At 38.3% G+C, this 13453-nt stretch overlaps 1 protein-coding gene across 3 annotated transcripts in view; it reads right to left on the bottom strand.

The window, feature by feature from the left end:
• BZW2 (basic leucine zipper and W2 domains 2) overlaps positions 1 to 13453 on the bottom strand; it is a 60378-nt gene that overhangs the window by 18689 nt on the left and 28236 nt on the right. For all 3 annotated transcript variants that reach the window (XM_010357665.1, XM_010357666.1, XM_010357668.2), the window contains exons 4-6: positions 6443 to 6546; positions 5081 to 5146; positions 1804 to 1939 (exon numbers count right to left, since the gene is read on the bottom strand). In XM_010357665.1, the coding sequence (XP_010355967.1) occupies positions 1804 to 1939; positions 5081 to 5146; positions 6443 to 6546 (306 nt within the window). The remainder of the gene's footprint in view (positions 1 to 1803; positions 1940 to 5080; positions 5147 to 6442; positions 6547 to 13453) is intronic.

Below are 13453 nucleotides of genomic sequence, written 5' to 3'. Positions count from 1 at the left end.
TTCTTTATAGTCACTCCTCTACTGAGTAGGATAATCCCATCTCCCTTGCTCATGTATTGGATGAGTTGGGGAAAATGATTAATTTCTTAACCATTTTTGTTATTTCTTTTTTTTTTTTTATCTTAGATAGTCTTTCTCTGTTGTCCAGGCTGTAGTAAGATGATGTGATCATAGCTCACCGTAGCCTCAAACTCCTGGGCTCAAGTAATCCTCTTGCCTTAGTCTCCTGAGCAGCTGGGATTGCACGGTGTGCCAACACACCTGGCTAGGTTTTAATTTTTTTTTTTTTTTTTTAAGAGTAGAGAGTCTTGCTATGTTTCCCAGACTGGTCTCAAACTCCTGGCCTCAAGCAACTTTCTTACCTCAGCTTCCCAAAGTGTTAGGGTTTCAGGCATGAGTTACCATACCCAGCCATCTTCTCAATGCTTTGCCAATTAGGAAGCATGAGTTTAAACCTCTAGTTTGTAAAAGATGGTAGAGTTTTAAGGAAAAGCCATATAACATATAACTATACTACTTCCATAGCAAAGTTATTTTTCTCCTCACCACCCCCCAAACATTTTACGATAATAATTTCCAGACATACAGAAAAGTTGAACAAACTGAACAATGACCACTCACATGCCCACCATCTAGTTTCTATAACTAATATTTTGCCGTATTTGCTTTATCACATATCTATCCATCTAATAATGTAATTTTTGGATATATTACAAAGGAAGTTACAGACATCACTTAGGTTTTTAAAATAACTAGAAAGGCAATTATTTTCTGTTATGTCGGCTAGGATGATTTAAAATAATTAATGGTTAACCTTTATATACTATGTTGATTTTCTGTGTGCAAAATGGCTAATAGCAAAAATAAGATGTGTGTTGTACTGTGAATTTTCTTCAGTGAAATACTTTAAAATGTCATAATACTAATAACATTCAACAACTACAGAGTCTGAACTGTCATAAATCTGAGTGATTTTAAGCTAAAAACTAGAGTCTTTGAATAAGACCAATTGACTCTCAATTTACTATTCTTTTCTTAGCTACAAGAAAACTATAACCCCTTTCACTACAGGCATGAATGAGGCTAGGACTTCATATACGTAGGAGGAAAACTTTTTAAGTTCTCAGAAGAAACAGATGTTCGCACAAAAGCTCTTTTAATTTATTTTTAAGGAAAAATAACTGTTTTGTGTTGCATTGTAATTTGACTATCATTATCCTCCTACAAGTAAACAGCCCACTTTTGTTTTATTCTATAACCAAATCATGGTATGCATGCCTATCCAACTCTTAATGCCTTAAAATTAAAACAAGACTCCTTCTATTGCAGCAGACTTAAAACTGTTTTCTAAAATTGAGATAATGAATATCTCACAAAGTGCAATCAAAATGAGTATCTGAGCATCAATTTCTCTAGACCTTGAGAGGGGAACAGTTTTTGTTCTTACAATAGGGGTGAGAGTTAAAGGCTGCCATTTTGTATCGAAGGGCAAAAAGGTTACCAGATCGATTTCAGGGTATTTAACCTAGGCATCAAGTCTTCCATGAGGTTTTAATTTGCTACTAGTCTTTCTTAATATGTCTTTGTACAGGTGTGCATATTTTTTTCCTTCAAATTTCCTACAATTATCATGTCCACTCCTTTTATTATTTGAAAGGCAATATACACACATACACAGATATTCTCTTATGTGAAGAATGAGTAGTAGAGGACACCAAAAGGAGCAACTGGCATTTTTATAACTATCTGTGGGTTTATTTTTCTTTTGTTGTCTGACAGGTGAGAAAACAGGAGCCTCATTACCTTCTTTGACTAAGCTGTCGGTGAAGAGACTGGTGAGGATGGTGGCGGGCAGGGTGCCGTTGCCCAGCAGAATCCCTGACAGCATCGCCAACTTTGTCTGCTCTGTTTCGGAAAAGGCTTTAAGGAAGAGGAGAAGCTGTGGGTCAAAAAAAAAAAAAAAAAAAAAAAAAAAAAAGAAAAAGAAAAGAAAAAAAAGGAACCATGTCTATGAAGCAAAGGACTGAAGTGGGAAGATAAACAGTGTGAACATCCATGGCTACGTGGCACACACACAGAAGGTCATATGCAAAGCATAGTAATTCATTTCATGATAATTGGATGCTGTGGAAAGTGACTTGAGCAGGCAGGCAGGTTCCTTTCTTCTCAGTTCATTTACTCACAGCTGTAGATAACATTCACGGAAAGGAAAAGAGATATTTGGATGATATGTAAACAGATGGATTTATGTTTGACTATGTGCATGCAAAAGGGTTAAGTATACACGATGGACATGTTTTCTGAAATGTATTGTTTTTCAAGTTTTTCCACTTCTTTGGGTGACCACCTCTTCCTCTGCTACATATGCCCATTTTCTCTGAATAGAATTTTTACGGCAAAAACAGAAACAAATAAAAAGCCCCACAAAAAACAAAAAACCAGGAAAGAGTCGAAGTTAAGCTTTTGACATTTAATATATACTTTTCTGAGCTCACAGAATACAACAGTCTTCAAAAGAAGACTGTTGAGGCAGAAAGGGGTTTTCTAGGTTCTTGATGTTTTTTGGGTACACTTTTAGATTCTCTTGCCCCAGAGGCAGGGAACTGAAAAAGTAGCAACCCTAGAAAAATTTCAATGTAAGCTCAAAGCAAACAAAACAAAAACCCACTTCTTATATTATATTTTCCTATAGTAGTTAGCCCTGTGGGATGTCCTTCTCTCTCCTAACTCTCCTCCTCTGCTTTGTGCTTTGACTACATTTTACTGGTACTTTCTCCATTTCACCAGTTATTAGGCTTGCCATGGAAATTCCTCAGGGGCCACTATCACTACAGGAGCCTTGCTGATTTTCCATTATTTTGTGCCAATGTAAAATTCACTGGCATTGATAGAGACTTAAGTGTCTCCATCCTGATGACATGATTATTCCACTAGCTGCGTAGGGGGTAAGAAAATATTAACTTACTATTCCCCAATAATTTAAGGATTATTACATTATAGATTATTTACATTATGTGCAAGTGGCAGAACTGGAACCAAACCAGTCCATTCGCCTCTCAATTTATACCTATTAAATTCTCAACAAATTAAAAAGAAGTTAACATCTAAGTAAGTGCCAGGGAGTGAGGGAATGAGGGTTTCAAAGGCTTAAGCTCCAAGGAGCATCAAGAATGGGGAAGAATGAAAGAACTAACATAAGTATAGACAGTTTGTCAATTTGTCCTTTTTCTCCATTATAAAAATAACATTTAAATGAGAATAATAAAAAATAGCCTCTAAAATAAAATTTTAACACCACTTCTTCAAGTTCACGCATATGACCATATTCATTTAAAATATACTTAATCACATAGAAATGGCATAAAAATTAGGTCATCATAAAAATAACCACATTGCTCAATTATATTAATCAACATTAAAACATAATTACATGTATACACACATATTGTTTTTCACTGTATTACATGCTAATGATAGCTAAAACTTGTTGAGTGGGCCAGACAACTCTTCTGATCACTTTATGTGTATTAATAACTACAACAGGCTCCATCTCCGATTACAGAAAAGAATACTAAGGTACAAAGATATTAAGTAATTTGCCTGCCCCAGGTCAAACTACTACCAAATGGTTGCTTTGCACCTCGCATTTCCATTTAATTTGTCATGGGAATTTTCCCTTATTAATACATGTAGTTATGCCTACATGTATAAAAGACTGCATAGTTTTCCACTGTATAGATTGTAAATTAATTAACCAGTCTTCATCTCCCACCAACGAACATTTAGGCTATTTTTCAATACTGTGGTGACACCTTTATACATACAGCTTTATAATATCCATGCTAATGGATTCTTATAAATCCATGAAGGCTGGGGCATGGGTTATATAAGAAACATTTCTTTTAATGACTATTGTCAAATTGCTCTTCAATATTATACATGGAACCACTTTAAACTGGGTGGGGTGGAGGGCGGTTAGTGTGGGGAGGAGTGGGGAGAGTAAGTAGGGAAGAAGTAAGTATATGTTATGGTTACTTGGTGTTTTACTTTAGATAGATATCTAAAACTGGAAACAATGACAAAGTAACGAACAAATCTGAAACAGGTAAAGGTAGTGGTGCTATATATAAACAGAGGAGTTACAAACTGGAAGAGGGAACATGCAATTACTCTAAAGAAGACATCTTTAAGGAGATGCTACTGTTGATTTGACTAGAGACCAATTACTACACTGAGCTCCTTATATGTTATTTCATATATTCCCACAACAACCATAAGGTATATCTTCTTACTACAGCTATCTCACTGATGAGAAAGACTACTGAGATTTACACCCATACACTCCATCTCCAAAGAGGTGCTTCCATTTCCTTTGCTAAACTGCATAGAATTAAAGAATTTTGCTGAACATTAGCTGCTGTGCTATGTTCTTTCATAGGCTTTAACTACTTAAATCACTTTCTCTTGATTCTAGTTTTCATTTTAACCTCTGCACGGTCAGAGATTATACCCCGTAAAACTATTCTTACTGAATAAAGCACACTGTCTTACATTAAATATTAATGGAAAAAGTCCAGAATAATCACATATTTCTTCCTATAGCTTTTAGATAATGATCTTTCATACTCATTTATTTACCAAACATTTATTAAAAACTCACTACATGTTACCACGTATATGGCACTTTTGGAATATCATTGTACATGTAAACTTTTATTTTATTATTATTTTTTCTGAGATGGAGTCTCGCTCTGTCGCCCAGGCTGGAGTGCAGTGGAGCAATCTTGGTTCACTGAAGCCTCTGCCGCCCGGGGTTCAAGTGATTCTCCTGCCTCACCCTCCCGATTAGCTGGGATTATAGGCCACCACGCCTGCATAATTTTTGTGTTTTTAGTAGAGACGGGATTTCAGCATCTTGGTCAGGCTGGTCTTGAACTCCTGACCTTGTGATCCACCCATCTCGGCCTCCTAAAGTGCTGGGATTACAGATGTGAGCCATCGCATCCGGCCACTTATAAAATTTGTATCCACCTCCATTTCATTACTATAAATCAGATAGGCATTATATTTGAATTTTTACCTTTTTCATTTCATCTTCAAATGCCTTCTCCAAATACTTATATCTCCTGATGAGTTTATTGAAGACCTAAACATAAAACAGAACCATTAAATATTAGGTCAACCAAAAAGACACAGAAGGAGGTATAGAAACTTACCGTAATGACACCATAGATCTACAATAAAAAAAGTGTATAGTTACACAGGCTCACACGTAATATAAAAACTATAAGCATTTCAAAGATGCTACCATGACCTAGGGGAACAAATATGATCAAAATGTACATGTAAGATGAAACAAATTCATTCATTATAAAGATATAACCACTTAGATAATGATGTGATGGGGAGGAGAGCAAAGTGCAGGACAGATTCTATTCTAGGTAAACAACAAATATGTTTCTAGCAGATGAGGAAAAAATGTTACAATTTACTGGCAATAAAGGATGACTGGCCCCTACGGTCATGTTAGAACTGTGAAGCACAGTTTGCAACTGTTATTAGGATCTAGACAGTCTTAAATGGAATGATGTTTTTATTTAAATGGGGATTTTGTAAATATTGGTTATTGTAATAACTGTGGAAATGATTTCTTAATCTAGTTCCTTTTTCTCCTACACACAGGCTATACTCCTACTTACAACTCTTGGTGTATTCGTTTCCTAATGTAATCAAGATGGAGTCCAAGAGTAAAAATAATAATTGCCCTTTATGGGGAAAGAATGACCCAGGCAGGGAATTCACACACAATAAGCAAAAGAAATAAATTACATTAAAATCCCAAATTTTATTTTCAATTTACACTAATACTCACATATTCTTTGACATGTATACAAGAAAAACGAATTCTCCTGATCCAAGAATAAATTCCCATGAGAGGTTAACAAAAAAAAAAAAAAAAAGAAAAGAAAAAGTATTATATTCTTGTAGTTCTTTTTGTTTTGTTTTGAGATGGAGTCTCACTCTGTCACCCAGGTTGAGCAGTGGCACGATCTCGGCTCACTGTAACCTCTGTCTTCCGGGTTCAAGTGATTCTCCTGCCTCAGCCTCCCAAGTAGCTGGGATTACAGGCACCCATCACCACATCCAGCTAATTTTTGTATTTTTTAGTAGAGATGGGGTTTCACCACGTTGGCCAGGCTGGTCACAAACTCCTGACCTCAAGTGATCCACTCGCCATGGCCAAAGTGCTGGGATTATATGTTCAAGCCACGCTGCTAGGCCTATTTTTGTAGTTTTGGTGCCCATTATTTTCATGTTTAAAGGCTTTTTCTAAGATTCCTATTTAAAAAGTGGCTGGGCTGTAGAGCTTCTATAGAGTTTTCCTCAATCCTCTTCAAATGCTTCCTTTCTGACTCAAGGGCAATCTCTCAATAGGCTCTACCTGAGCATAGTTTCGGATGGTTTCATGATCTTCATTTGCTGAAAACACACAGTGGTTGGTCATCTTGGTCTTGTCACCATCATCTATGCGTGTTCCTCCAGGGGCTGAAAAGAGAAAGGTAATTATAGTTAGGATAATACTGAAATTGAGAACAGCATTTGCAGAACAGATCGATTCTGGCAAATGAAAGAAAATAATGCAAGTAGATGTAAAATCTAAGAGTCACATAAAATGTCAAAGAATGACACATATAGATGTACACGTGTTGCTGTATATTTTTTCCTTTTCTTTGAGACGGAGTCTTGCTCTGTCATCCAGGCTGGAGTGCAGTGGCACAATCTTGGCTCACTGCAACCTCCACCTCCCGGGTTCAAGCGATTCTCCTGCCTCAGCCTCCTGAGTAGCTGGGATTACAGGCATGCACCACCATGCCCAACTAATTTTTATAGTATTAGTAGAGACGGGATTTCACCATGTTGGTCAGGCTAGTTTCGAACTCCTGACCTTGTGATCCGCCCGCCTCACCCTCCCTAAGTGCTGGGATTACAGGCTTAAGCCACTGTACTTGGCCTTGTATACTTCATGTTTCCAATATAATATAAATTAGTTGTTTCATTTCATGCTCCCACCATAGTGTACTTCATTTTAGTTCCACATCCTCACCTTCACCACATCCTATCGCTATAAGTCTGGTTCTTTCCAAAGTATATTCTTAATCATGGAAGCAAAGAACAACCTTTATTCAGTAAATTTAAATTCATTATTCTCAATGCAACGCCAGATACTTCCCCCTCCAGGACATAGTTGTTTCTTCAGGCTTGCTAACATTTCGCAAGTATTTTGTGGATACTCTACCTAAGTATCACCAATTACAGAACTGACCAGACCTGACTCATAGATCTTTTTGCTTTCTACTTGAGTAGCTATTACAATTGCTTCCTCCTTCACTAACCCACTTATCCATGACTGGTTGAATAGCATGGACTCTGATGCTCGCTATTTGAATTTAATCACCCAACAGCTATGTTAGCTAGAATAAATTATTTTATTCTCTCTCATTTTTTTTCCCATGGACTCAATAGATTAGATGCCTTTTTCTTCAACTAACTTTCCATATTCAAAGGGTCCTCCTGTAAGTTTCAGTGGTAGCCATTAGAAGCATTAGTTGATTAGAAGAGCAGAATGAGAACATTAGGAATTTTTGTTTTCTAATTTTACTTTGTTGTAATTAAGGTAGAAGGTTTGAGCAGTTAGCTTAATATCTTTCATATACACAACAAATGTTTGTAGCATATATACTTACACCAGCTACTGTGCTAGGCACCAAGGATACAACAATGGTCAAAGCTGAAAAGACAAACACTCTCTACTCATTAGCCACTCCCTTTATTTGTTTGTGTATTAGTGTATAATCACCTTGATTTAACTTGTGATTTCAGATCTCTGGATTAAAAGGGCCACCCATAGTCACCTTTTTTAGCAGACATAGGCAAATGAGAATTCAATTGAGTTATACTTTCCTTAGCTTATCATCCCCTCTATGGGCTTCAGACTTCAGCATACAGTTTAGTAAGTAAATTAGTTTTTGGAGAAGTCAGCCCCTTCAGGAGTCTATTTTCACTCAATTAATTTATGCATGAGATTTAATTAGTCCTTTTAAATGAATATAACCACCTGGAACTGTTGCGGGAAGACAGGGAACCCGAATGGAGGGACCGGCTAAAGCCACGGCAGAAGAACATAAATTGTGAACATTTCATGGACATTTGTTAGTTCCCTAAATTAATACTTTTATAATTTCTTACGCCTGTCTTTACTGCAGTCTCTGAACATAAATTGTGAAGATTTCATGGAAATTTATCACTTCCCCAATCAATACTCTTATAATTTCCTATGCCTGTCTTTATTTTAATCTCTTAATCCTATCATCTTCATAAGCTGAGGATGTATATCGCCTCAGGACCCTGTGATGATTGCGTTATCTGCACAAATTGTTTGCGAAGCATGTGTGTTTGAACAATATGAAATCTGGGCACCTTGAAAAGAACAGGACAACAGTGATTTTCAGGAAACAAGAGAGATAACCATAAAGTCAGACTGCCTGCGGGGCTGGGCAGAACAGAGTCATATTTCTCTTCTTTCAGAAAGCGAATAGGAGAAATATCACTGAATTCTTTTCTCAGCAAGGAATAACCCTGGGAAAATGAATGCATTCCCAGGGGAAGGTCTCTAAAATGGCCGCTCTGGGAGTGTCCGTCTTACGCAGTTGTAGATAAGGGTTCATGAAATAAGCCCTGTTCTCCTGCAGTGCCACCAGGCTTGTTAGGATTGGGAAACTCCAGCCTGAAGAAATTCTAGTCAGACTGGTTGTCTGCTCTCGAACTCTGTTTCCTGTTAAGATGTTTATCAGTGACAATGTGTGCCCAGCAGGACATGGGCCTTCATCAGTAATTCTTTCTTTCTTTCTTTCTTTATTTTATTTTATTTTATTTTATTTTTTGAGACGGAGTCTCACTCTGTCGCCCGGGCTGAGTGCAGTGGCCGGATCTCAGCTCACTGCAAGCTCCGCCTCCCGGGTTCACGCCATTCTCCTGTCTCAGCCTCCCGAGTAGCTGGGACTACAGGCGCCGCCACCTCGCCCGGCTAGTTTTTTGTAGTTTTTTTTTTAGTAGAGACGGGGTTTCACCATGTTAGCCAGGATGGTCTCGATCTCCTGACCTCGTGATCCGCCCGTCTCGGCCTCCCAAAGTGCTGGGATTACAGGCTTGAGCCACCGCGCCCGGCCCTTCATCAGTAATTCTAAGTTTGCCCTGGCCTTGTGATCTTGCTCTGTCCCCATTTGCCTTGTGATATTTTATTGCCTTTGAAGCATGTGATCTCTGTGACCCACACCCTATTTGTATACTCCCTCCCCTTTGAAAATCGCTAATAAAAACTTGCTGGTTTTGCGGCTCAGGCCAACATGTGATGTCACTCCCAGAGACTCAGCTGTAAAATTTCTTTCTTTTGTACTCTTTCTCTTTATTTCTCAGACCAGCCAACACTTAGGGAAAATAGAAAAGAACCTACGTTGAAATATTGGGGGCTGGTTCCCCTGATATGGAACAAACTTAGATAAAATTTCTTTCTTTTGTACTCTTTCTCTTTATTTCTCAGACCAGCCAACACTTAGGGAAAATAGAAAAGAACCTACGTTGAAATATTGGGGGCTGGTTCCCCTGATATGGAACAAACTTAGATAATAATCTTCTAAAAAAACTCTAGGCTAATTATTGCTATTGCTTTTGATAGAAATTACAAAACTGAAAAGTTTGATAGTGAAACTACAGACTTTTGAGAGGTATGTTTTTAAAGTTACATTGTTTAATGAAATAAAACACTTATTACATATTAATAATATTGCTACAGCTTGCATTAAAATTTTTGCTGATATTAGGACCAAGTATTGTTTGCCATTTCTAATGTTTTTGGAGTGCCTGCTGTTTTTCTCAAGGTAGAAGTAAACTTAATATATTATTTATTGTATTTACTATACACAAGGTAATATTGAAAGACCAAGATAGCTGCTGCTTTAAGAACAATGGGACTGGGCGTGGTGGCCCATGCTTGTAATCCCAGCACTTTGGGACAGATCACCTGAGATCAGGAGTTTGAGACCAGCCTAGTCAACATGGTGGAAACCCCGTCTCTACTAAAAATACAAAATTAGCTGGACGTGCAGGCACATGCCTGTAATCCCTGCTACTCAAGAGAATTGCCTGATCCCAGGAGGCAGAAGTTGCAGTGAGCCAACTCTCCAGCCTGGACAACATCAAAAAAAAAAAAAAAAGAACAATGGAAGAAGATAAATTGTGAGTGTCTAGAAAATTTCTACATAATAATTAAACAAAGTATTTATATAAGAAGAATGCACCTAGCTGGCTTCAATCCTTACATTACGTGTCCGGATTCAGCAGACATCTGATGTTGTACAGCTTATGCTAAGCAAGTCATACCAAACATTTGGCCCTATGTTCTTCTTGAATGTATAGACATGGAGTGAAGAAGTGAAATCTGGGCTGCACTAACCAATGGAAATTGCTTAAAACCCTTCACCAAACCTTTCACTTAGGCATTGATAGCACCCATCAGATGGCCAAATTATTATTTACTGGACCAGGCCTTTTCAAAACTATCAAGCAGATAGTCAGGGCCTGTGAAGTGTACCAAAGAAATAATTCTCTGCACTGCGGGCCATACATTTCAATCCCTGTATCTTTAACCTCCTTGTTAATTCTGTCTCTTCCAGAATCGAAGCTGTAAAACTACAAATGGTTCTTAAATACAAATGGAGTCCCAGATGCAGTCCATGACTAAGATCTACCACAAACCCCTGGACTGGCCTGCTAGCTCATGTTCCGATGTTAATGACATCAAAGGCACCCCTCCCAAGGAAATCTCAACTGCACAACATCTACTATACCCCAGTTCTGCAGGAAGTAGTTAGAGCGGTCGTCGGCCAACCTCCCCAATAGCACTTGGGTTTTCCTGTTGAGAGTGGGGACTGAGAGACAGGACTAGCTGGATTTCCTAGGCCGACTAAGAATCCCTAAGCCTAGCTGGGAAGGTGACCGCATCCACCTTTAAACATGGGGCTTGCAATTTAGCTCACACCCGACCAATCAGGTAGTAGAGAGCTCAGTAAAATGCTAATTAGGCAAAAACAGGAGGTAAGGAAATAGCCAATCATCTATTGCCTGAGAAACAGCCAATCATCTATCGCCTGAGAGCACAGCAGGAGGGACAATGATCGGGATATAAACCCAGGCATTCGAGCCAGCAACAGCTACCCTCTTTGGGTCCCCTCTCTGTATGGGAGCTCTGTTTTCACTCTATTAAATCTTGTAACTGCAAAAACAAACAAACAAACAAACAAAAAACAAAAAAAGAAATCTGGGCTGCAGATATAAATCTGCTGATCATGGTACATGAAATTTTAAGAAAACTCAATACAAAGTACACAGATAATTTTATATGGAGAGGTGGTTAATCACGGAACCCAGGAGTAATGTAAGAAGTGGCATCCAGAGAGGTAGGAGGAGGTCTAAGTGGTCTTATGTAAGGGAAGAAAATAAAAGAGTTCAAGAATGACAAAAGGGCCAACAGTGCTGCCTGGAGGTCACTCAGTCTGAAAAGGGTCCATATAAGTGACTACTACAATCACGTGACTTTGACAAGAACCAAAACTCGCTGAAAATCACTCTGATAAAAATATATCATAATTAATGAAATACTAGAAGTCAATAATATGTTAGGAAATATTCAACTCCACTATCAAAGTTTTAAAATGAAAATACTTATCACTTACCTAATTTACAGAGATCTAGAAAACTGATGAAATTAGGTAGCTAACATTGTTAAAGATGTATGTAAATAGGAACTCATAATTTTTGATAAAATATTAACATAATGTTCCTTTTGAAGACTTTTTCTCTCTCAGCTAGGTAAATGGAGATAGATAAAAATGTCTCCATCTTTTATTTAATCCATTAATCCCTTGCTAAGTAGATAAAGATGTAATCAGGTAAAAGCACAAAGATAGGTGCATACAGACATTCATAACTGTTGTTTATAATAGCAACAACTGCAAACAGCCTAATATTCTTTTTTTTTCCCCCTGAGAGTTTCACTCTTGTCGCCTAGGCTGAAATGCAATGGCACGATCTAGGCTCATTGCAACCTCCGACTCCCAGGTTCAAGGAATTCTCCTGCCTCAGCCTCCTGAGTAGCTGGGATTATAGGCACCCACCACTATGTCCAGCTAATTTTGTATTTTTAGTAGAGACGGGGTTTCTCCACATTGGTCAGGCTAGTCTCGAACTCCAGACCTCAAGTGATCTGCCCACCTCGGCCTCCCAAAGTGCTGGAATTACAGGCGTGAGCCACCACCCCCGGCCTCTAAATATTCTTTAACATCCGTTTGGCTTTAATTCTTTTTAGAATCATCCAGTATAACACTCATGGGTGTGCAAGGCAGCAACATATTGCTGAATAAATACAAATCAGCATGCATAATATCGTATTTGCATAATATCACCCATTCTCAAAAGTTTATGAGGTAAAGATAGTTGCTTTTTTTTTTTTTTTGAGACAGGGTCTCCCTCTGTCACCCAAGTTGGAGTGCAGTGGCTCGATCTCAGCTCACTGCAACCTCTGCCTCCAGGGTTCAAGTGATTCTCCTGCCTCAGCCTCTCTAGTAGCTGGGATTGTTACAGGCAGCCGCCATCACGTTCTGTTAATTTTGGTAATTTTTTTTATAGAGACAGGGTTTCACCATGTTGGCCAAGCTGGTCTCGAACTCCTGACCTCAGGTGATCCACCTGCCTCAGCCTCCCAAAGTGTTGGTATTACAGGCGTGAGCCACCACGCCCGGCTGCTAAAGAGATTTCTAGAAGGGAAATAACCAAAATGTTAACAATTATTATTTTCGGGTAATAGGATTTGAGTTCAATATAGATAGCTGTTATACTTGAATTATCTACAGTCATAATGTAAGCTCTTCATAACAATAAGAACAACAAAACTAATTCATTATGTGGTGAAAACTAGCAATGCAGAATGACAGAAGGCCTAGTAGTCAATTGGGCCATGTACCAAACAGATTGCTTGAAATAAGAGCTCAGAGAAAAAGGAATTTATGGGCAGTTCCACCTCAAGACGGAAGAATGTATGCACATTCTTTTTCAAAGCCAAGGTAGGCTGGTTTAAGCAGTGTTTTCTCAAGGAAAGACAATGATGGCACTTTGGGCAAGGCAATCTTTCATGATGTTGCATGTTCTTTGCATAGCAGAGTAGACACATACCTGCCCTCCCCCCTCAAGTCTTTTTAACAACTGAAACACTTGCACACATTTGCAAACTAAAAATTCCTGGCCTAGGAAATTCGACCATTTCTAGTGATTTACAGCTACCACAGGAACTAACTATAAGAACTCAGATCTAAGAATGACTATGAGAGGAAAAATGGGTGGT

This window comes from Rhinopithecus roxellana, chromosome 6 (assembly GCF_007565055.1).
Source record: "Rhinopithecus roxellana isolate Shanxi Qingling chromosome 6, ASM756505v1, whole genome shotgun sequence".
Lineage (NCBI taxonomy): Eukaryota > Metazoa > Chordata > Mammalia > Primates > Cercopithecidae > Rhinopithecus > Rhinopithecus roxellana.
This window is presented reverse-complemented; position numbering and strand designations above follow the sequence as displayed.